At 56.6% G+C, this 24,946-nt stretch overlaps 1 protein-coding gene across 1 annotated transcript; it reads right to left on the bottom strand.

Moving 5' to 3' along the window:
* Positions 1–404: 404 nt before the first annotated feature.
* On the bottom strand, positions 405–24,695 carry MONBRDRAFT_22109 (uncharacterized protein; the record flags this gene model as incomplete). Its single annotated transcript, XM_001742152.1, has 44 exons — positions 405–604; positions 728–787; positions 914–971; positions 1,076–1,165; positions 1,269–1,342; positions 1,419–1,535; positions 1,617–1,709; positions 1,891–2,082; positions 2,367–2,494; positions 4,017–4,147; positions 4,322–4,548; positions 4,624–4,684; positions 4,773–4,822; positions 4,919–5,017; positions 5,126–5,505; positions 6,526–7,607; positions 7,758–8,618; positions 9,091–9,156; positions 9,281–9,307; positions 9,408–9,542; positions 9,634–9,672; positions 9,732–10,113; positions 10,315–10,400; positions 10,601–10,638; positions 10,682–10,722; positions 10,916–10,932; positions 11,032–11,105; positions 11,226–11,256; positions 11,329–11,538; positions 11,615–12,050; positions 12,136–12,227; positions 12,389–12,418; positions 12,522–12,602; positions 12,719–20,768; positions 20,870–20,978; positions 21,103–21,202; positions 21,331–21,535; positions 21,667–21,745; positions 21,891–22,023; positions 22,151–22,193; positions 22,306–23,591; positions 23,792–23,905; positions 24,120–24,166; positions 24,506–24,695. The coding sequence occupies 44 exons, from the start codon at positions 24,693–24,695 to the stop codon at positions 405–407; spliced, it is 16,044 nt and encodes a 5,347-aa protein (XP_001742204.1).
* Positions 24,696–24,946: the final 251 nt, after the last annotated feature.

Raw genomic sequence — 24,946 nt, 5'->3', positions numbered from 1 at the left:
GGCTTGCCCAAGAAGGGAAACCAACCCTTTGGGGGGGGGGGGGGGGGGCGGAGGAGCAATTTAGCTTTACCTCGTGGCGTGGGCGAAAAGAGGTCACGAATACAGGCGATACGATGGTTCACAAGGCCAGCCACACAGCGTTGCCCATTGGCATCCATTGACAAGTTGATGATGCCTGAAAGATATCACAATCGACAAATGAGGTTGCCACAAGGGCCTCAACGGATGGAAAGCCTGTAGTAGAGAATCAAGAACGAGTGGCAGATACCTCGGCTGAAATGAGTTGTTCCGGTGGCGATCCGGTGGTTGGCAGCCACATCAAAGGGATCCTGAACTTCAGCGTCGAGAAAACGGCGATCCCAATACCGCACCAGCCTGAAAATTCAATCGAGCAATGAGAGCATTCAATGGTGCTCACTCAGTCGAGGCAGCAAAGCCGCAGGATTTCGAATGCCAATGACATACCCATCACTCCCACTTGTGGCCAGGTGCATTCCATCAGGAGCCAAACACACGCTCGTCACCGAAGCGCCGCTTCGATACGTCCGGTTTCGCTTAACACTGGTAAAGTAATGAGCCGGCGCACTGCTTGCTGCCACTGCATCTACACATTTCGTCAGTCCGGATCGCATGGCACCAGGAATCAGCTTTTCCGATTCGGGCCAGCCAAACCCGCAACCCCCGCGGCTAAATTGTCAAACGCAAGCTTTTGAGGAGCCAGCCTCACCTGACATGCGCATGTCAAAGTGCCAGAGGGTTCCGTGGCGAGTCCCGACCAGCCCCACGTCTACAACAATCACAGTGTAAGATGGGGCCACCAACATGTAAACGATGCAATTCCACGAGCCATGCCTCTGCTGACAAAAACGAAGATCAGGCCAAGAGCCGGCCCCATCAATCTGCATGAACATACCAGGGGTGTCAGGAACTAGGCACAGTGACGTGGGCTTTTGAAGCAAGTTGACGGTTCCCTATGGAACCACAAGGCGACGAGTGTGCGCATGCATGTGTAAGCTCGGGTGTAGATGCATTGACAGCGTTGACAGCTTGCTGGGCGCGACGGCGATGCACGCACCACAGCGATAAAAGGAGATACGCTGGCGTCGGCCTGCGCAGCTGCTCGATCAATGTCATAAATGCAAACCTTGGCCTGATTGACGGCCACCTAGGTCATTGCACGAAAAAGGGAGAAAGAATGCAAGTGGCGAGTGAGACAACCACAACAGCAAAGATTATTACTTCTACAGCAACCGACTACGCAAACGTACCAAGCGTCGCTGAGCAGACTGGAATCCCAGGTCAACCAAAGCAGACCGTTCGTGGGTGTGCACCATGGCCATGTCTGCAGGCGACGCAGCAGGAGTGAGTCGAAGGCACATGCGGTAAAGGCCAAAGGGTGTGATCCTGTGCCGTCGTACCGGCTTGAGCTGAGGCTGCATCGTGCTGAGGGCGTGATGAAGGAGGATTGCGAAAGAATACAAAGCCGAGCTCCCCGTGCGTGCCTCCATACGCAATGGCATAACCACCCTCCAGATCTAAGGTTAGGCGGACGGGCTTGACGAGTCATTGATTGCGCGCAAGCAATTTAGGATACAAAGCACCAAAAGCTGACGCACCGCAACCCGTGACTCTAGTCGCAAGAAAACTCTCTTCATCGGGCATCACATTGTACTTGCGGATTTGAGGCATGTGAGCAGGCAGCGTCAGCTCTACACACCGAGAGGAAGGCAGTGAGCTCACAAGATAACAAAAAACAAATTTGAACATGAGGGGCAACCAACAAACCAGGTCGAGGTACACGAGATCGCTGTCCACGGCGCTGGCGAAGAATATCCCATGTGTGGGCTTCTTCGTCGGCCCGCCCGAGGCAGGCTCGACGGTGGCGCTGACGAGCCAGGCGGGCCCGGGCGCGGTCGACGGCATCATCTGGGGGAGGCGCCTCGTCGGGGGCTGGTGGCTTGGATGAAAAGCGCAAGCGTCGCGTTGGTGTGGTGGAGAGCTGGGGTGGCATGGAAGCGATCGGCAGTTTTCCGCTCCTGCGGCGCTGCAGCTGTCGCTGTGCCTTGGTGCCCGTTGGTGGATCTGCAACGGTTCCCGTTGGGGAGAAAAGCGGAGCTAAACGAATCTGGGTAGCCATGATTTGACACCCACTGGCCTGGATGCCACGACACTATCGTGTCATCGGCCAGCCAACACACCGCCTTGGACAAACAAACAAGCAGTCACACACACGAACAGGCCGGCCTTCCCTCTTCGTCAAGCAGTTCAAGTGCGCAGCGCCAAATGACCGTTAGCGCGCCAAAAAAAAAAAAAAAAGTACAACAAGAAGACGAAGAAAACGGTTGCACAAAAGCTGCGACCGTTACTCAAGAGACTGTGAGAGACTGAGAGACAGAGACTGAGAGACTGAGAGGCTGAGAGAGTTAGCGAGCGACCTGCGACACACACACACACACATACGGATCGGTCGGAGCGAATGAAATCATAGGTGGAGCTGCCATGGCGTCGTGGGTGACAGAGCGGGCAAAGGCGCTGGCTGCCAATCGTGAAGATGCGTATACGCGTTGGGCAACCTGGTTCACGGTGCCCGGTCTGGTGGCATATGGTCTCAAGGCCCTATGGACTCCGCGACAGTCGGAACAGATGGTGGGCCCATACCAGCTCAGCGTGAGCCGTGACACCGGTGTACACATGCTCATGCGCGGTGCCTTGCCCGAGGTGCCGCTCAGCCTTCACACTCTGACCGCACTGGCTTTGGTGATCGGTGCTCATGGGCAAAAGTACACGGCGCTAGCTCTCGATGCACCTGCCTCGCCGGCGCGGGGCGCACGCTGGGCGCGCTTACATCGCTACGGAGGATATGCGACGCTCGTGCTCATGCTGGCCATGAGCGGAAGTGGACTGTCCATGACAAACCACCCACACGTGATCCACTTTCACACCTTCAACCCCCTTTTCGCCGCACCCTGGCTTTTGCTAGCGACGACGCTGTGGTGGTCCGCCTCTCGTCGCGATTACTTGCTGCACAACCTAGCTGGTCAACTCACAGTCAAAGCCTGTGTGGCTGTGCCCCTTGCGCGCATCTGCAGCGCCCTGCTTCAACGCCGCCCTGGTTGGAGCCTCGACGCGGGCTATTACGGTGGCATTGCCATCGCTACCGCCGTTGGAACCCTTTGGGCCCTTGATGATCTGCGATCATACCTACGCCTCAGTCGTGGCCCGCGAGTCGCATGAGCCAGTCCTCTGTACCGGCCATGAGAGTGCGTCACCTCGAGCGATGACAGCACCACGATATCCAACATTTTTATTTGCGGCCTGTCTTTGTCAGGCTCCGATCAATCAATTCGCCATGCGAAGCCTTTTAATACCCAGCCCTTGGCGTTACATTCTCAATTTAGGCAAACACGCCCAGTTCGGTGCGCGTCGGCGGGTGTGGTCAGTCAAAAGGGCCTTTGCGCTTTGCTGAAAGCGCTTTCAAGACAAGACAAGATAAAACAACACAACATAAAACAACCATTGTCAAACAAGCGGGCCTCGGCCACCCTTGTGCCTGAATCGGGCGACCATGCAGCCTTCAACCTCGGCAAGCCAAGACGTGAGACGTGGATGGCGTCTGGGACTGCCCTCAACGGCATGAGTTTGAAGCACTCATGGCGATGAATGGCGACATTGGCTCTTCGGGCGCTTGCAAACGTAAATGCGCTCTGTCCACAGAGCGCAACACCCTGCTGGTCGTGGGCAAGGCCTCTGGCACGGCTGCCACGCGTTGCGCCGAACATGATAGATACGTGAGTGAAATCCAGACCAGATGACGACAAACCCAAGAGTCGACAAGCTTCGAGAAGGACAACAGTGCTGACCCAGTATTGGCTTCGGACGCGCTGTGAAAGCTCGTGGGTGAGCCTGGGGCATGGGGCACAGGATTGGAGCAAAGGCGCCTCGCTGCGTCCCATGGTGCGCGTGCTGTGCATGCCTCTGAGGAGGCGCACCATCACGCCGAGGATGCGTGGACACACCGGCCGGACCGACTCTTTCCGGGATCAAACTGGCTTGCCCCGTTTTCTATGCCCAGAACGACAGAAAGGCAGTGTCGGTCAGCTGCACGCACGGAGACAGGCTGTGACTGCAGCGTGATGGCCACCTCCGACTACATCCTCACCACATCGGCCAGAGCACGTGTCAAAATGGCCGAGGCGCCCTTGATATTGCCTTGTCGTAAGAGTTCACTGGCGTGAGCGTGATCCCTGTCGAACAGAATCAAGCCAACGATGGTCAGCTGTAAGAGAAAAAAAAATTCTTTGGCGGATAGCTAGGATCAAACTTTCAGGTACACGCACGCTGCAGCTCGAGCCAACAGTCGATCGCGCTCCGTGTGACCGTGTGTGCGAGGCGGAGAATCCAGGTTGAGATGCAAATCCTCCATCGTTAGCTCTTGATACCCCAGGGGCTGCTGGCGCTCCCGGTCCAATGGAACGATAAAATCGCCCTTTAGGCGAATGTTGCCCACACGATCGCCATTGTTGACGCGAGGCTCAAACTCGGCAACCGCTAAAAGGGGTGCATGCCATCTCATGAACTCTGGCCGGCGATCGTGCATTGGTGACGAAAAGAAAATTGACCTACCACGCTGCACCTCGCGTATGATTTCACTGTGACTCAGGTGTAAACAGCTTCGCCCACAGATCTATGACCAGCCGATATGAGCATACCAAAGCCATGGCACAAATCGTGCTTCTTGGAAATGCGACTCTTTGATGTGGTGCAGGTCCTACCTCGACAAGTATGTCATCAGTCATGGCGCCGCCTCGATCAGCCCGGCCCCCTAATTGGCGAGAAATCCGGGATGCTGAGCACAAACAAGCTGGCAGGGCAGTTGACTTCCCGGTAGGTATGCGTGCATCCGGGGATAAGGGCTGACCAGCTTCGACGCTGACCATGACCGCCGGCTGCGCGCCGCTAACGGCAAAACCGAGGCCGTTGGCAAAGGAATCGGGCGGCAGCGTTACAACTCGTGGCACTGGGTATCCAATCATCCCAGCGCCCCGCATTGATAAAGGCATCGCGTGAGCCAAGTGCACATACACAGAGGAAGGTGGTAACGCTTGAAGCAGCAGTGAGCACGCACCGGAGGGTCGCCCGTTGGGCAGCAGCTGGGCCACGACAACATAGAGTTGACCCTCAGGCCGCAACAGAAAGGGCAAATCGTTGCGCAACGCCAGTTGCAGAAGCTGGACATGGGAAAGCGAAGTTTCATTGTCCAAGCCATCCATGGGTCCAGCACCGTACGGACCGGCGGCCACCACATCATCATCGGAGTCAACACTCCAGCCTCCAGCAAACGATCCTGGTCGCGCTGTGCTCAGGCCGGCGAAGGATTCGGAGAAATCGGGCCGGTTGGCCGGCAAAAAGTTGCGTGGTGGGGAGCGATGGGACGACCTAAGGAGCTCAGTTGTTGCGGTCTTGAGCCGCCATGAACCCATAGTTGCATCGGCCTCGCTGGACGGGCTGGCATCATGACGAATGCGGCCCCAAACCGCCCGCCGGCGGCATACGACCCAAACAATAAGAAGCAGGCAAAGGACAACAAGCCCCCCGAGGGCGCCCAGCAAGGCCAGTGCCGCGGATTGTTGCATCGCGATCTGACGGTGCCAAGTAGCGAGATGAACCCAAACTGCGGGAGTTGGCAACTTCCCATTCACCCTGAAGCATCAGGTCAAGCATCAGACAAATGTGACGACAATTGGGGGACTTGGTCGCGCGAGCCTGCACATGCATAGAACAAGCAATCTGACCGTGTGCTGTCGCGCTCGCCTTGCCAGCCATGTCATCTAGGGCTGCAGCTAGCCATCGAAAGCGGGCTGGGCGCTGCCTGGCATCCAGGGGAAATCCGTCCAAAGACGAAACAAGCAAGATCACAAGACCCTCAGCAAGTGTATCAGGAGCAGGCAAGCAGCAAAACCCAGAGGTGTCCAGATCCAACAGTGTTCAGATCCAAGGGCATGCGCACTCAAGGGCAGGGTGTCTGCCGGTAGGGCTAACAGGGAAAAGAGGAAACAACCCACCGCACCCAAACAACAACCCACCGCACCCATCCATGTCCTTTTCGCCGCAAACGCGAATTGTAAGACAAATTAAAGATAGATGGGGACTCTCTTCTTTGCAGGCCCACATTGCCAACGTTCTGCTCTCCTCTTCGCTCTTGCTCTGGCCTCTTCGCTCTCTTCTCTCTCACCTCTTCGCACTCTTGTCTCTCACCTCTTCGCTCTCTCTTCTCTGTCAAGCTCTCTCTCCCAAGCTCTACTCTCTTCCTTCTCTCTCTCAAGATCTCTTTCAACAACTCGCTGCTACTTCTTTAGAGGCACGGGAGATGCATAGCATGCATCTCGACACACATGTTGGAGCGATGATGAAAAGCATGATAGGTGAACAAGTTTGAGTCAGGATGCACATGACCCGATATCACAACTCAATTGAACATTCTCAAAGAATAGGGCGGGGAGGGCAGCAACAACCGCCAGCACTTACTCTTCCAACTCCTCCTCGCTTCCGCTGTCCGGGAAAGAGCGGAGCGTATCAGCCGAGGGTACTTCGCTAGCTGAGGCAACGCCGTTGGTTTCATCAAAATCCATCGAATAGTCCTCAGCCACGATGGACCGCGCCGCACCCGAGGGCAGCGGCGAGCCGAAAAAAGAAGACAGAACCGATGTCTCCCGAAGGGAGCGCGCACCAGGTGTTGACAACTGCGCGTCAGAAGACAACTGCCCCTGCGTCAAAGGCTCAGGCTCATCAGCACTCGCCGACACTGACAATGCTCGGCTCTCCGCCTCCTCCACATGTACCCTTGGCGGTATGGCCGGCGACGTCTGAAGGCCAGACAGGTCGTCCTGGCCCTGCACTTGGGCGGGTTTGGCACCTACGGATGAGCCAAGGCTCCATTGGTCAAAGTCAATTGCATTTCCTCCAGAAGGCGAGACCGGGCGTGGATGCTCCTCCGTCGGCGCTTGAGGCAGGCCCTCTCCATCAGATATATCCAAGCTTGAAGTGTGCTCTGGAGAAGGATCCTTGGTAAAGCTTGAAGTGTGCTCTGGAGAAGGATCCTTGGTAGGTGAGGATGGCAAAATTGCTGAAGGACTTGGCTCCATCGAGGCCGCCGGCACAGCTTCGGGTGTGGCAGGTTGAACAGCAGTCATCTGCGTTGACCCTGTTGAATGCTGTCGTCCCTCCCGGCCCTGGCGATGCGTCCCCTGCGCCATACTTGCCGCCAGGAATGCTTCGGCCTTGCGACTGGCAGTCAGTTCGGCTCCCAAACTCGTGTGTGCCACCCAACCCTCCAGACCCGCCTCGGCAACCGGCGGTGTGTCGCGTAGAGCTGGCTCCGGTTGCTGATCCAACCCCTGGGGCAGCATCACCCGCACACCTGCCATCGCGCTGGGCAAGCGCAGCTCCATATCCAAAAGCTCATCCAATGCCTCGTTCAAGCAAGTGCTCGTCTCGCTCGCAACGATATGCAACAGCTCATCGTACAAGACCTCGACCAAGCCATCCATGTCAGCCCTGGCCACACCCGTACTCCACCGGCGTTGCTGGCAAAAATCTCGGTATTTCTCCTACAAGTCATGCAATATTGGGCACAAAGGTAGTGAGGCCCAAACCTTGCCTTAATCAACAAGAAGGCAGGCGAGTTGAGTTTGTTCCTTTTTCTTTCTCTCTCTTCTTTTCTCATGCGCGCTGTGTTTCTGTGCAAACAAGACTCGTACCCGATACGCCTCAAAGGATGCCAGCTGAGCCGGCGACAAACAAAGGGGTGTGCGATCACAACGTTGAGCAGTTGACGGGGCGGGCGGGTGGGCGGGCGCATTTGCCCCTCGGAGATTCGCAGTTAGTGGTTGGCTGTAGATAACGCCGCTGTCCAAAGTTGACGACCAGGACGCCACGGGTGGCATACCGGTCCCACCAGGTGTGCATGGCAAATTTGGCGCAAAAGAAGGCTCTATTGACCGCGCACGAAGTGCTCCCGATGTGCGGTTCGAAGCGTGCTCGCGTAAGGACAGCTCGAGGGCACGCAGGCGAGCCAGACTCTGCTGCAGCTGCTCGCGGGCCGAGCTCGGTATGTGTGGCCTCGTCTCGGCGTGTGGCAGCTGAACATTAGCCGACGCCCCAGGCGGGCTCACTTGAGGTGTCACTTCCCGCGATGAAATAGGTGCAGACGCTGCAACAGGCTGATCGCGCCGAAGCTCATGCATTGCAGCCAGCTGATGATTCGTCTGGTTCGCCACCGTGCCCATACGTGGGCTCTTCGGGAGTTCGTCGGTCGCGGTTGATAAAGTATTGGTCGCCGCAGCGGCTGTCATATCGAGCACCGGCGCCACAGTGCACTTGCTCAACGGGTCGTGCATCGGGTCGACCGCGGAGAGCGAGGACATGGGTGGCTCACCAGCATGTGCCTCGCAGACGCCCTGCACCGGCTGCTCAGCAGACAGCGTGATGTTTTGCTCCAAATCTCCATTGGGCGCCATCGACTCGGCAGACTGATTGTCTGTGGCTTCGAGAGGCATTGGTGTAACGCTCATTGGGGTCGCCGGGCTTGCTTGATCGGCAGGTTTTACCATTCGGTCAAGCTGTGTTCGTGGCCCACGAACAGCGCGCTGTGAATTGGCAACGCTGGCAGCATGAGGCTGATGCTGGGAAGCCCGGTGTGCTGTATTTGAGCGACCCGTAACCCGACTTTGCACAGGGGCGCGCGTGTGTGCGGAATGCAGATGATTTGCACCTTGAGGCCCGCGGGTCAGTGCCGTACGCGGTGCACCTCCGGTTTCGCGACGAATCTGAGCGGGTCTGCGAAGCCGAGCGGCAGGCTGCCGAGAAGAGGCTGCCTGAGGCTTCCGCCCTTCGCGTTCCTTTTGTGCCATTATTGCAGGTGGCCCTCGAGTAGGCTCTGCCAAGCTCAAGGCAATTCGTTCCCGCCGCCGATCGGCTGCTGATTGTGTTGCTGAGACCAGTGGCACCATGAGACAGAAGGTGCCATGACTGTGCAAAATCCCCGTTGTACGAGCAGAACCGAGCAGAACCGGGCGCCGACTCTTGTCATACCTGGCACATGAAATCGGTCATTCCATTCGGCTGGCCGCCGCGCTTGGCATCTATGCATAGCACCAGCTAGGAGCTTTGAACAACAATACGCAAAAGGCATTGAGACTGCACGTGTGCAAGGGGTACAGGAAGTTTTGAAGGCGCTTGACTCCACCTGCCAGGCCATGCCAAACAACAGGAGCTCTCATACCTGCTTAAGGCGCAGCGGTCGTCCACTCTACACAACATGCCCGAGAAGATCAATCCAGAATCAGACCGAGTGCATCAGTTGAGGAGGATGACAAACAGACAAGGCAAACACTGAATTGCACGCGCACCTCTTCAGCCACAGCAACTGGCATGTGCGTGCCCAAGGTGGCCTCAATGTGCCGTGCGGCCTCGAAAAGGTCCTGATCATCGACCTCACGGTGTTCCAACGCCAGAACGATGCGATCCAAAAGGTCTCGGAGCTCCTATAGCCCATGGCCGACATGAAGACCAAGCTCTGAACTTAGTTTGGCAGACAGAAATTACCATGAATCACACGAACCAACCATGACACACCTCAAGTTTCAGGGAGTCGGGCTGCATGTCGCACCGGCGCTACGGCGGGTGAGAAGCCAAACAAGGTTGTGCAAGCATGAGCAGGCACTGCGCTGTACCCAGGGACATGCTTGATCCATGTTTTGAGCTGCAATGCCAGCGGGCTCACGCTCGCTGCTCACCTTGAGTTGACGAGCCTGGGCAGCCAATTTCGCAGACGCAGCTCCATCGTGCGCTGCCGAGCGCGCTGGGCCCGGCTGTGGGCGCCCCCGCAAGTTTTGCGTCTGCGCCAACAGCTTAAGCCGGACCAGGTTTTGCCGTAAACGAAGGCGAAGTTCCATCACTGCTGGAAAGAGGGACGAGTCATCCGTCTCAGCCTCGATGACAGTAGTTGACTCCGGTGCTGACGCCGACGAGGCAGCCGGCGGCTGACTTTCCATGGCCCGGGCCTCATTGACCGGATTCAGACTGGCATGAGCCATTACGCGAGGGGCTGTTCGCCTATCAGCGTCTGCACGCTGTGGCCGCGTTGTGCCCAAAAAGGGGTGTACCTGCCTCACCCAAACACGTGAGTACACAGCAATTGGGATGTGAGAAAAGATCTGAGCAGTGCAGGGCGGAACAGTGTCGGACATGCATGCCCCATCCGAAAACGCGAGCTCAAAACAGCGACAGAGCTCGCAATGCAAAGCTAGCTCTTACGTTGCTCCCATGCCGCCCGTAGGAAGGTGTTGCATCGGGATGATAAAGCGAGAACCGAAGCTGATCGGCTGCTGGCAACCCAAGGTCTGCCGCCGTCGCCATCGCGGTCGGTTTGTGTGTTGAATGAAAGAACGAGGGATTTTAATTTTACATCGATCGATGTTGTTAAAAACAGTTAAAACTGCAGTTTGCAGTTTTGTTTTTTTTTGACTGTTTGACCGTTACGACCGTTACATGCCCATCATTTTTGAGTTTGTGCGAACTCACTCCTTGTCGTGACCCTGACCTTGAGACGATCGCCCTGGATGCGATTTGAGCGCGAGGCTGTGCAATTGGTGTATGTGCTTGTTAGTTCATATTGGTATACAGTGTGGCATGGAAGAACTGATTTGAAACTCCTTGATTCGCCTAAAGAATACGTACATGTAACACTTATTATGGGTGACACTCACAGAAGATGACCAAACTAGCTTGTCTCTGCACTTAACACAGGAAGAGCGATCCCGATCACAGGCGCTGCCAGGCAGCGGCTAACTCAACACAACAAAACTCTGCAGGAAGAGTGATCCCGAATCACAGGCGCTGCCATGCAGCGGCTAACATGACATTAACACATGCCTACGCCGCCACAAGCCCGAGCAGAGAGAAGCAACATGAGCCCTCAAAAACAGCGTGAGCTGGATGAGTTTTCCTGTGACAAACGTGCCATCAGCGTACCTGCGCATGACGTAGTGCTTCCTCTGAAACCGGTGAAGGCGTCGCTGCAGCAAGAGCCATAGCCACGGCGCCACCTATTGGGACGCAGGTACAAGCACAGACGGGAAAGGAGCAGGTGAGCGTGGCGTATGTCCAATCAAGTATGCCGAATCCAAACCCCATTGAGGTGCTGCCTGACAGACATGCCAACACACCGGAGGACTGGCGCGTGGCCATTGGCGGAAGCTATAGGAAGCAACATGCAAGGATCAGATGAACCCAAATGTCTAGGCTCTGCAGCAATCAAGTCCCACGCACCTCCTTTATAATAAGCAGAAATCTTAGCAGCTCGCCCAGCCGCGTGATGACCACGGCGACGCCTTGCTCCTGATCGTTGAACACGATTAAATGATCGTACTCTTGGACATATTGCTCGACGGCCACAACGCTCGGCGCTGTCTCCTCACTCAACTGGCCGCTGGAGGAATCCTTATCCATCACTGGTGGCTCCGCACTTGGTGCGCGCAACTATCGGGCACGGCAGATGTCTTGTTGAGCCTCAGAGGTCCATGCGCAGCAGAAGAATGACAATTAGACAACGCACCTTCTCCACCAGGAGCGTTTGACCAGGCATATGCCGCATGAAAGCAACTAAGAGGTGGGGCCACAGTTCAGGCATGGCCTCAAGGGCTGCAATGCTGGCGTCTGTGCTGGTCAAGTTGACGCGGTGGCTGAGCACAAACAACTCGATCACCCAAGCCTGAACTGTCTCATCGGCTGACGGAATAACGGGCAGCGTGATGCTTGAGGAGGGAGACGCAGCACTCAGGCCCGAAGCTTGGGCACTTGTGACCGTGGCCGTCTCCACACGCCCTGCCTTACGGCCAAACAAAGAGAAGCGTCCCGATCGCTTGGGCCGTACTGCCCCAACATCGCTGACGGGGGTTGCTGCGCTCGAAGCCGTCGATGAGGGAGCCGCGGGCTCAGTACCGTGCTCCAGACTGCTATCCGCGGTGAACACACGCAGCCGATTCCACAAGCTAACAAGCAAGACAATCGAGCAAATACACTGAATGGCGCGGTGATTTATGTAAGGGAGCGCGATGAAGCCAGCGACACACTCACTTGTCCCGCCACTGATGCTTGTAAGCGCGCGCAAGCGTGTGTGCAAACACTCGCTCGCAAAGCTCTGCATGCCGCGCATGCGTTTCAAGCAGCTGCAAATGTAGTCGAATAGGACAGATACCCAGTGTGAGTGAGACTTTGAAACGCCGCGTGTGTATGAAGGAGAGGGGCGGGGGAGACAAGGGAGCGCTCGGCCCGGAGTGAGCTGGCCGATCCCCAAGCGCTCTTTGCTGAAAAAGACAGGCCCGCATACCGGCATGGGTTCTCCGTCGTCACGCGAGCCCTGCTCAAATGAGGGAAAAGGTGCAAACCCACAACTCGATCAGGAAGAAATATACAAAGAGCACTTGCAAAAACAGATGTGGCAACCAAGGGCATCAACTGACCCGAAAACGAGGTTGGGCCTTCGGCACCTTGATACCCATGGTACTGGCTAGCACATAATATTGCAAACGAAATCGAGAGTCCTGTTTCAGAGCATAAGATCATGTGAGCCCTGACTTCCTGTCACCGTTTTGATGTGCGATTTCTTGGAAATCACTCGCGCTTCTGACAAAACCACTAAGCATCATCTTCAAAACACACACACACACACACACACACACACACACACACACACACACACCACAAAGAGACACGTATAGCCATGACGCACTTCACCGTTGTTAAGCTCGCGTGTGTCCCGAGCCAGCTTGAGTGGGTCCACCAATACAACCAGAGCACACTCGAGACGGCGATCGCCCTGTGGCCGAATGAACAGCAAGTGTCGACTAGAGTGACTGGTGGATCGCAACACTAGATTGTACCGCTCTGGCTCGGACAAGATGCGGATCATGAGGGCCTCCACCACGAGCTCCGAGGGTAGTTCTTGCTCCAGCCGACTGAGGAGCCGGTCATCATGCGGTGCGCGCGCCATGAGATCGTCCGGCTCCATCTGAAATTCCTTGGCAACACTCTCCGCGATCCGCATGAGTGGGCAACGTGGCGTCAGATGTTCTCGCCCCTGCAACAACACTGCGCTTGGGCTGAGAAGCCTGCAACCTGCAAAGTTGTGCGCAAATCGCGGTGGCTTCGGGTGCTTTCGTACAAGACTCTCAAGAAGTTGCGGCACGGAAAACGGGGTGCTCATGTCATCCAACAGGCGGTTGATCTCGCGAACGGAAAAATCAAAGGCAAGAGAATGCACATGCATGTCGTCCTGCAAATCACCGCAGCGCCGAGTAAACTCGCGTGGGTGCGCATCCTGTGCACGTTCGGCACCGTAGGTCACATCCCCCATCTGTGATAAAAAGCCCAAGCGATGCATGCTATACATGCGCACGAAGAGGAAAGCACCTCGACCAAAGACTTCAAGCACAATTGCCCCGCGCACCTCCAGGTAGTTGCTGCAGCGCTGCAAAAACATGTGTCCAGTCTCCAGCGCATCCAGCTCCACCTCGGCGTGGGGCGTCGATGCGGCTTTGATGCGCAGCTCCGGTAACGAAGCGTCTTTTGTGCGCAGAGTTTGTGCAAACCCCAAGGTTTGCTCGGCATAGTGCACATAGATATCGCGAGCCTTGTCCAGCTGAAGACGATGTGCTAGAGCCTCGCGAGCCGGGAGCACGGTCTGCATTGTTTCACCCTCACCGTCATGCTGCAGGCGGGGCAAGATGGGACTGGCGCAATAATGCGAATGCCGCATACATGCGAGCAAATCTTGCACAAAGGGAACTGGCTCGGGGTAACCGCCCGTTTTGATGCTTTGTTCGCGTCGTTTGCTTTTCTCGCGCCACTCAATGTGCTTGCGCCGAATGGTAATCCAGCGCTGGCGAGCAAGCGTGTCCGCTCGTTGGAGTGCCAGTAAATGTAAGCCTTGTTGGTTGACCACGTCCCGTGCTGCAGACACTCGCAAGGGCGCTGACGGATGTTGACGCACAACATCAAAGAAATCGGTGGGCCAGTCCCGACGCTCATCCGATGTGAGCGCTCCCCCTGCACCATCCTCTTCCAAGGGCGCCGCCATTGTTGATGATGCTGCACCTGACGAAGTGGTCCCTGTTGCCGCCAACGTTGCTGCCATTGCTGCAACGCCATTGCTTCCACGCTGTGCAGGCGGGGATGGATGTCGTAGAAGGTCGGTCAGCTTGCCCTCGGCTAATTGAGAGCGCAGATGGTGTGTGGTCACCAGGGCTGGCAACCCCAACTTGCTGAGGACCACACCCGCTGCCGCTTCCTCGCGTGCGTTTGTCCAGCTGACCTGACTGCGAACGATACCGTCGATATCTGACAACAAGTCCGATTGTGCATTGTACGCCAAGGCCGTAAGAGAGTCCGCGCCCACCGTGAGCATGACCAGCCAATGCCGCGCACCGTCCACGAGTAAAGATCCCTGACTGCCTTTCCCGAGAATGATGTCCATTGGTTTGACAGGACCTTGTGCCTGATTAGCGGTGGGTGCAGCGCCTGGAGGAAAATTGCGACCCTGGCGACCGAGAAATCGGGATCGGTCAATCCCCCCGCGGCGTCCGAGACCAGCGAGACCGCGCCCACCCTGCGCTGAACCGTGCGAATGGCGCTTGGCGCCTTCCTCTGAGTCTGTCGATTCTGAGCGACGCAAGCTGGTGGATTCGGCACTTGCAGGTCCGGAGGGAGTGCTTCCCTTGACCCCACCGCTTCGAGCGCCCACACCCGGCGTGCCCAAACTCGGATTCGGCGCTGAGAGACGGGTGTCCAGCATCAGCGCCTGTTGCTGCGCAGCCAGCAGCAGAGCCGGGCTGGATCCCAGGACGATGACGGCTTTGCGATCCTCTGTGGTTTCGTATGCCAACTCCTGCTGCAAGTGAAGCTCCGTCGTGCCCACAAAGAGAGCGGCATTGTACTTCCGAAGGTGGCGACGCAGCCGGTGCAAAAGGGCATCCTGGCGAGTGGTAGATTCCAGCTCATATCGATGAGTGCTGATTGCGTAGTAGGCCGCTTCACAACTTGCCAACAAGCGAGCTCCCTCAACGGCAGCCAGATCATTCAGAACAAGTCGCACAGCGCTCGTCTGAGCCGGGTCCGGCACCGAATGACTCCGCCGTCGATTACCAAAGCTGCGCGCCTCCCGCTTGGAAATGACCCTTGGCCCTGCGCTGCGGCCATTAGTCGCATCGCCCAAATCTGCCACGGGCATGGATGGTAGTTGGTAGCGCACCGGACTGTGCACCTGAATCACCATCTCGAGGGCATAGTCAATACAGGCAAAGGCCATGGACTGAAGCAAGCGCCGCAAAAGAGGCTCGGGTCGCAGGCCCGTGCCATGGCTCCAGATATCGAGTTGTAGGTAACGCGTATCGGCTGCAGGCTCGTGTGGTGAGGGAATGGTGATCAAAGACCGTGCATAATCGTTGGCCTCCAGCGCTGGCCTCAAGAGCATGGCTTGGGCGCCCAAAAGCTCGTTGAGGGCATCCCGGCGGTACTCACTGAGGGACGCCTCGGCCAAAGCCTTGTCCGACGCTGACTCCAGCATGGCAAAAAAGTGGGCTCGGTCTTCCACAAGTTCAGCGTCCATGTCAGGGGCCTCAGCCTCACGCGTGCTGACCGTCAATAGTGCGAGGCCGTGACCGTCGTCCGACATCACACGGCTGGGCTTGCCAAGGCGGCTTGACCCATCGCTCTTGTTGTACAGGTAGGCGTGTTGCGTCCAAGGCATGTGGGCCCAGCGGCGGCGTGGATCAACACAGTAATCGGGCCTTGCGTCATCTTCCGCAATGGCAGCTTCGCGTTTGGCTGCTGACGGCCCGAGGTGCAAGCGAAGCAAAAACATCTTGAGTTGGTGCTTGAGCAGTAGAAGAAACACTCGTTCGTCACACACGGCGCGAGGCAGAGCCCAGCGCAAACAATGTGAGGGTCTTGGGCTGGGCCGCAAAAAATCTAGATCAGAGGAGCTCAGGCGTGACTTGGGGTTGCGCAGGAGCTGCAGAGACAAAACAAATTGAATACTCTCGTCCAACCGCGCTGATATCATCTTGACAAGTTTCTGGTGCACGGAGCTGCTCACGCAACGATGCCCAAAGACGTATAGGGCCAGGCATGGGGTGCCATTGGCCCTTGCTCCAGAACTACCACTGACCAGGCTCTGATCATCGGAATAGACGCTGGTCACCTCAACAGTGCGCACCTCGGTTCCGTTGAGGAGAACAGGAGGCTCATCGGGGCGTGCCGCAATCTGAGAGGCGCTGCGCAAAGCCATAGTATCTGCCTCAAGAGCCTGCTGCTCAACCGTGGAGGTTGTGACGTGTAAGAGATGGATGGCATCGGTGTCTTCATCGCGAAAGAAAAACCACAATGGCTCCTCCACGAGTTGGAAGGTCTCGAGGCAGCTGACGGCAACGGAGAGGGCCTCCTGAGCCGGCAAGCGGGGATGCAGTTTAAAAGCGCAGCGATAAAGCAGATTGCCAGCGTAGTGACCGGGTGGAAAGTAGTGGTCCGGCTCAAGCACAGAGCTGGGTCGGCCGTACTCCGAGGCCGTCTCTGCGGGCTCACTTCCTATCAAATGCAGCGAAGATGCATCTTCGGTAACAGATCGACCCCAGCTGACTGAAGCACGTCGGCCCTCACCACGCCCAGCGGACAAATCATCATATTGATGAACGCGCACGACGGAGAGGCTGGTATCGGTCTCAGACGGTGGGCTATACTGCTCACGTCGTGTAATCTTTGGCAACCAGGATGGGCTCAGCACCAATGGTGACGCCGAGTGCGTTTGCTCTGCGTCGGCCAACAGCATTTGCTGGTTAACGCGGTGAAAGATGAGCTCGATGATTTTATTCACGGACTGCTTGGCTCGCTCTTCGATGGGGTGCAACTCTTCGTTGCGCGTGTGGAACACCACCTCAATCGCACCATGGTGCAGGCGGAACATGAGCATAAAAGGCAGCGAGGCCGGACTTTCCTCGCGTCGCAGCTGATAGTGATGTGAAATGTCCACCTCCGGACGTGTAATGGTGTCCCACGAGGTTTGCTCTTCAGACAGGCACCATACGCCTCCGCTGTCCTCCGGTGGCCGGCAGAAGGGCACGGGCTCTTCTCGGCACCAGCGCAAGAGTTCGTGCAAGCTCCGTCCAGAGGCGGCGGCGGCGGCTGCAGGGGGCGAGTTGCGGGGTCGAGCAGGAAGATACTCAGCGGGTACAAGCACGATGTAGTCACCAATGCGCATGTGATGCAGCGTGGGAATGAAACCGAGGCAAAACTCGTTGTGCAAGACCTTTTCTGCCGAAAGCCGTGACACAGATTGCAAGCGCGGCAGCCGCAGCTCGTGAGTCTCAATGCCCGCCAGCGTGTGCACGGGCGGTGCCTCGCGCAAATGCTGTACAAGCTGCCGACAGTAGGTGCGCTCCGGCTTGAAGGCACAGCGCTGCAAAGACAAGCGCTCGTCTCGAAACAGCCATTCACACTGACGATGGAAGTCGGCGAGAAAACGCATCGCCCCGCTGTTCCCATGGGCGCTGCTTGCCAAGAAAGTGCCTGTCCGCTGATAAGTAAGTGGTGCCAGTGTTTTCAAGCGCAGCTCAATGCCCACATCCTCCAGATCGTCCAGAGAGGCGTATTGCAGCTCAGGTGGCATGTCCTCCAAGCGCAGCGCAAGGTGGCGAACGGGTGCGTTGATAACGCGCGACCCACCCTTGATCGTAACATGAAGCCAGAGCTCCAAGAACATGGGCTGGACGCGTAAAAGCGCACTTTGCTCGAAATCAAAGTCGTCGTCTAATGAGGTATTGGAGGCTTGGTCGCTGGCCTGAGTCTCGGTGCGTGTGTCCAAATTGACCGGTACCTGCGCTCCCTGAAGAGCAAAAGTTGCCAGCGCGCCTAGACTCGTCGAGCCCACGGCATGGCTAGGGCCCACGCTGCGATAAGTCAGAGCGGGAGAGGCCCCTACCCCGACACTCGTCGTGCGAGACAAGCTATCCTCGCCATCATCATGCGCTGCGGTTGGCAGAACGATGCGGGGGGAGGCCACGGCTATGTTGAGATGCGGATGCTCGCGATAGAAAAGATTGTCGACTTCCATCGTGCTGGCAAAAGCAAACTTTTGTTCGAGAATGGCGGCAAAGCGACGGCGCACGTCAAAGCCCAGGTCACGCGCCTGGTAGCCTGGCGCCACCTCGTGATCACGCCACCGCTCCAGATCGATGACAAGGTCAGTTAGCGACGAGGCGCGACTTTGGGTGTCGCAGCATGCGAGAGCCTCCCTCAAGTCGTCGTCGTGCAAATAGAGGCGCTGCTGCATCCGAACAAACGCGGCGGCGCAAAAGGCCCGGGCAAAGGCTGTCCGAACAACCGCCACCATGTCCACAGGCATGTCGAGCAGGCCTTGGTTTCGAGGGGCGGTTGATCCAGCCGCCGTACTGCCTGGACCGTTGTCCGCTACAACGTGAGGGCCTGGGCCTGGTTCACGCCGCGAGTGAGGTTCACTGCGCTCTGATACAGAGGGCTCAAGTGTTTGCCCGTGCGCCTGCTCGGCGGTCCCGGTGGGCGAGGCACCTTCTTTTTGAGCCTTGCCGACACCTGCTGCGGTGCGGTAGTCACGCTTGCCATGGTCATACAGCAGCTCTGGCAGGGTTGCAGATCGAAGATCAAAGGAAGAGGGTGCACCGGGAGCGCAGGAGGGAGCCGACTCCAACAACTGAGCCGAGGAGCAGGCAAAGCAAAAAATGCGCCAGCTGCGGTGTGCCACCGTCTCATGCGATACGGTAGCAGCGGGTGACCGCGGTGCTGGCGAGCCCGGGCTAGCTTCATTCACGCTCCGTCTGGAACTTTTGGGGTTGGGACGAGAACTTTCCTCGCCTGGCACACTGTCATCGGCCGTCGCATCATCCAATGAGCTCTCACTTGCAGGGCCAGGCGTCGAATCGACGTGTGGCGTTGTCGCAGTTGTGTCGGGTGAGAACATGGGCAGAATGCAGCATCGCCGCGCTTCACTTGTGGTATGATGCAAGCATTCGCGATTTGTCGCCTCCTCGATCACGTAAATCAACATGGTATCGTGCTCGTCCAGCTTAAGAAAACAACGGTACAGGCCGTCGGCTCCCGGTACGTTCGTGTCACTTCTGTCAAAGGCCTCGTCGTTCCCCAGCATGGCACGCAAGTTGCCCTGATCCTTACTACTGAGCTTGAGCTCCGCATCGGTCATTTGCTCTAGATGAGCCAAAAACTGCACAACCAGGAGGTTGTGCGCGCTCACGAGGCAGGTTCCCGGTGCGAGGGCATCAAGTTGCGGTGGCTCCTCTTGCAGACCATCCAATTTTTGCTGATGAAGATCCACTGAGGTGCGCTCAACTGCGGTCTCAGCTCCACTTTCAGCGCTCGATTCACCGCCTTTCTTCGCAGCATCACGGGAGGAGCTGGCTTCAAACGAGCGAAGCGCAAAATTGTGTTGTTGGGCCACGTGCAAAAGAGCAACAATATCGAATTGCGGCGGCAAAATGCGCACAGTGGCACCAGCACGCTTGTCATACAACGTCTGCTGTTCGGTCAACAATGGCGGTTCCAGCGGGCCGAAGGGCTTGTTGTCCGCCTGAACGATATTACAGAGACGCTCGTACAGCGTGTCAAAGGTGCTGAGAGCCGCAATCAGGGCCAGATCATGCTCAAAGACGCTCTGGACCACGTTGGCACAGGATTTACCCACCAAGGCAAGTGGGTTACAAGGATCATCAAGCACAACACCGGCCTCGGGCTCGGCCCAGGCTTCCATGGCAGCAACGTCGTAAGTGCGCTGAAAGAGAATAAACTGCACAGATAACGTGCCAACCTCGCCCGATGGGCGACGGATTGCGAGCTCGCGTACCAACGACAAGCAGGCTCGATTGCTCTCCACGAGCAAAAATCCTTCGCGCAGGCGGCGCGTCAGAAGTTGTTGAGTCACGACGGCTGGCCGGCCAAGACGACCATGTTTGCTGCTCAGAGCAAAGACCCAGCGTTGTTGCGCCAAAGAAGAGATGACGCGCAGGGCAGCCCCACGGTCTGGCTTGTGACTGCCGCCAAATGAGGTCATATTGGATGGCAGACGCTTGTAGTCAGCCAGCACACGCACCGTCTTGTGCGCAACAGGGACAAGCAAGTAGGGCGTAAAAAGCACGGGTTCTTGGTGGGCATTGATGACGCGACGGAAAAAGGCTGTGGGTTGAGTTTGCTTGGGGAAAAACTCAACTTTATCTCCTGTCGGTGAAAACGGAAAGGCAGAGTGCGAAGTATCCGTCAGTCCCGTCACTGGAGCCGTCGAGGCAGAAGTGCTGCCGGTGGAGGTGGCAGCCAGGGAAGAAGATGGGTCATATGGGTTTGTGCTAGGCGCTGGGTTCACCGCTGGGTCGAGATGGCTGGCGTCGGCCGTGGCCATGGGCTGGCTGTCAAAGATTTGACGCAGGTAGGCAATTTGTTGCAATCGGTCATGCGGGTCCACAATGAGTGTGTTCAAGGTGAGTACGAGGAGGCCACCGTCAAATTTGGTGTGGAGGACGAGCACGTTGGGCATGCCCCTCCTGCCTGAGACCAAGCGGACATAGCTGTTATCCAGCAGGCGGAAGGTGCACCACGCAGCCAATAGCGTGTGCGCTTGGGCCTCAGCGTCGTGGAAAGTATGCTCTTCGCACTTGCCCGCCTTTATGCCAGTTGTGCTGCAAAAAAGCAAGAACACAGATGCAGTGAACAAGTTTGCTGTCTCAGTGTGACAAACGCGCAATCAAGCAGTCATGCAATCTAGTTGCCCTCGGCTTACCCAGGTAAGCCGTAATTGTCGGGTCGCAAGAGGAAAAAGAGTTGACGTTGCGGCAAGCATTGACTTAAAGCACTCTCGTCAAGGCCAGCAACCAGGTTCCAGAATGCGCCTAAAGATTCAAGCAACATGAGCCACGACGAACGTCCAAGGGAGGGGGCGAGGAGGAAGCGGGGGGGAGACATTGGATGCCAATGGCTGTTGTGTAAAGTGAGTGAGACCAAAAAATGCCGTACCAGCAGAAGAGGCCATGTCGAGATGGGCAGCCACACTCTCAGGCAGTTGTAGTTCGCCCGTGGCCGTGCGGATGAACAAAGCGGAGGACCGCGACAAGGCCTTCACATGTTCGAGATGCACCGAATCGCATCAGATGTTGGCAGGGCCAGGCAAGCAGAAGCCGTGTCCTCTCGCAAAAAGAAGGATAATCGAGAGGATACAAGAATCAAGATGACCATGAGTCTCACCTCGGGTTTTGGGGTAAGGATTTCGGGCACCATGGTATACGATTGGAAAAAGACAAGTTTTTGGTCGCTGCTTTCCAGGCCGTTGAGGTGACTAAGGAGCTGAATGGCAGTAGCAAGCTTGGTGTCCTTGGCAGATAGAGCACCTGCTTGATTGGACACCTGATGAACCAGGTGGTGAAAGTCGTGCGTTGCTCGGATCTGGAATCTGTAGACGGCTCCATGCAATTCAAACAGAGGCCAAGGCAGCAGTGTTAACAATACACACATGCTTCGACAATCACCTGAAGGGCTTTGACTCAGATTGAAAGATCCATCGATACTGAAATTCAAACTTACCGCACGCGAGTAAAGGCGGGCGTATCGGTGGACGTTGCGGTACCCAACATGGTTGACAAGCGCGCCATCAGAGTGCAGACTGGCAGAGCAGCAGGGTCATCGAGGGTGAGGAAGTGCACTCAGCGTTCTGGGCCCGATACCATGCGTCGCCACGCTTCTTTTGTGCATGCAAACCAAGCAGCGTAAAGGAAGCAGACATCAGGGGCACATGAAAACGGACGCACTTATCACAACATTTTCTTTGTACGCAAGCTCCATCACAACTGCCAAATAATCTTCCGGCAGCTTGTTCAAAGGCGGTGGCCCGTGGCTTTTGGCGGCATATCGAGCACGCCGATGACCCAGATCAATATCCAGCTATCGTTCAGGCCGCACTTGGTGAGGCCAAGCCTGTAAAGTCAATACTTGACTAGATCCCAGACGGAGTGGAAAGCACAGGACCCGAGGGCATTGCCTTTGAGCTTGACGGGAGCGAGCAACATACGTGAGAGATCCGGAAGCCTTGACGGATGCGGTGCTCGAAAACCCTACATGAGGCCCGATCACATCACATATGACCAGAGTGTAAGTGTTGACATCACCAACAACGAATTTGCGGCACACCGATGTGCACACAGCGAGCATGAGCGTATTTCGTACCGCTGAATGTTGGTTGCCATAACATAGGATTTGATTTTGCGCGTAAGGGGTTGTGCTTCAAGATGAAGGGCAGCAAAGGAGGGTACGGACGTGGTCTCGTCTGATTTGAGGGGCAGCAGGTGCATAATCTCCTCTGGAATCGGCATGGTGCTGCTCTGTTTACGATCGGAAGGGACCGCGAGCGCATGGTACGAACGCAAAAAGACGGCGCGTTGGACATTGTTGCACCATGGTAAAGGCACTTGCTTTGATGTGTCAGTGGCCTCGCTGAGCACGGCATCGCCAGTTATGACAACACCACCAGTTGCGTGCGCCAGATGTTCAATGAGCTCTGAATCCGGCATGCGGCCAAAGTCGCAATTGGAGGCCGTGTCCCCAACATGGACAAAAACACCGCGCGCTGAAAGGTTTTGAAAGCGCGAGAAGACCGTGTCCAGGACCTCTTGCGACGGAATGGACACGCAGCCGTCTGTGAGTACAATCAGAACCGGGCTAGCCTCGTCAGGCAGCAAGGAGAGGGCAAAGAGGCCGTTACGGAGGGCTTTGCTGAAGGAATTATCACGTTGAGCTTCAGAAAGGGTAAGAGGGACGGCTTGGCGCACAATTTTAGAGGTCCGGGGATGATCAAAAACGCGCTTGGACATTTCGGGTTGCAAAGGCAAGGGTGGAGGCTCGGGAATCGGGCCACCAGCCTCGGAGAGCGTCTGCTCAATGACGCAGAGCTCTGTTGCAATGCGCTGTAGGATGTCTTCCAGCGTGTCTGGCGTCAAGGCGTTATCTTGGATGATGGTGCGCACCGAGTGCAGGGGCTGTAGCTGCGGATGGGACTGGACAAGAACAGTAAGGTGTAGAGCAGGCAGGTTGCTAGGGGAGGTCTCGGGGGCGGTTGAGCCCCTGTTGCTCGTGTCGGTCGTGGGTGAGGCACTGGACGGGGTCTGTGCCACGAGTTTGGTCAGGAAGGCACGCAGGATGGTTTGCATGCGATCCAAGAGCACTTCGCCAGAACTGAGGTCAACGCAAGCCATGCTCGTGGTGACGTCCAGGGAAATGACGAGGCGGTAGGCATGCGCTTGGAAGAGGTAGTCAGGGAGGGGCAGGATTGGCGGGGCACCATTGAGAGCCCCCAAGTCAATGTTGCTACCAAGATGAAGGGTGCGAGGCTGATTGAGATCAAACTCGGTGCGCTGTGATGTAGCAGCAAGACCTGATCTGAACTCTGTCGCCTCGTTTGCCTCTGGGCTACGCTCCTGCCTAGCACTCAAGCGAAAGCGGTTCTGATAGATGGGCTGGAGAGAGCGAGTCGCAGGGGGCGCAAAGACAACAATGTTGAGCAATGATGTCGATTCGCTTGGTCTTTCATTTTGGTGTTGCTGTTTTGGGTATTGACTTGCCCCCTTCCCTGCAGGAGCGTCAGCCATGCTCATCGCAGGGGCTTGGCGGATCTCCAGCTCAAGCACGAACTCGGGCCTTGGCATGGAATTCTTACCTCAATGGTGTCGAAGAGCTGTTCCTCATCGCCATCGTCTTCGTTGAGTACAGTGGCGAGACAGTGCTGGAGCGCAAATAAGGCCTGGGCATCGTAGTCTGTGTCCAAGCCCGGCTGCAAGGCTGAAACCACGTATGTGGGCTCAGTCGAGCCGACTAGCCCACCTGGATTCGTGCCTCTGGTACTAGAAAGAAGTGGTCAAGAACACAATGGTGCCGAATCAAGACCAGGGCTCAAAGTGGTACTGCCAGGGACTGATCGGCACGCTGGAACAGGAGGTATTGCTTTGGCATGCACTGGGAGCGAACGAGCCGGCGTGGTGACGCACCTCATGGTGTCGATCGACAACACGATCGATGGGGCGCTGCGACGTTGCTAAGTGGGTGGAAAAAAAAAAAAGGCAAGAGAGAATCACGCAAGCAACAGCTTGGCCACGATATGGCCAAGGTACGACATGCTCTTTGATCGGGATGTGTACACCAGCCGCTTTCGAGCTCGACCTAAACTCAAGCAGGAGAACAGTGCGCACACAAGAATGACTCACAGTTGCAAACGGACGGTATCCATCCAGTCTTCTGAATTCCATTCCCACTCTTCCCAGCATACCCTCCAAGAACGTGGTGCCTATCCGGTGCGCACCTGCAGGAAGCGGCTGCCGTTTGCTCGAATGCCGTGCCGTGTCAAGTTGTCGTTACACTGAGTGACCCGACGGACCGACTTCCAGCGCACGAGCGCAGTGACAATCACCCTTAACTAATGTCAGAATGTCAGATATAATGGTCTTGTAAAGTTTGCGGTTTGTTGTGGTTTGTGCATACGTGCTTGCTTGCAGGTATGGATGCGCAGTTGCGATGCGACCTGGGTGAGCTGACTGAAAGGTCAACGCGAGCAGGGGTGCAAGCATGGTAGGAATTTCTTGCTTTTCAAGGCCGTGGCCTATCCCACTTTCAAACGCCTTGATTCGTCGGTGGTGTCTTGCGTACGATTAGGGTGGTGGTATGTGTGGTCAGAGGCTTGCCTGCTAGCGTGGTTTTTTTTTTTTTTTTTTTTCTTGTTGTTGTCCTGGTTGTATTGTTCTTCTCGGTCTTGGGCGGGTTTAGGGTTGGATTGACCATGCCGTCATGGCCAGAGGAATCTTGTTGGAGTGCACGCTGT

Source organism: Monosiga brevicollis, genomic scaffold, assembly GCF_000002865.3.
Source record: "Monosiga brevicollis MX1 MONBRscaffold_2 genomic scaffold, whole genome shotgun sequence".
In the NCBI taxonomy this organism is placed as follows: Eukaryota; class Choanoflagellata; order Craspedida; family Salpingoecidae; genus Monosiga; species Monosiga brevicollis.
This window is presented reverse-complemented; position numbering and strand designations above follow the sequence as displayed.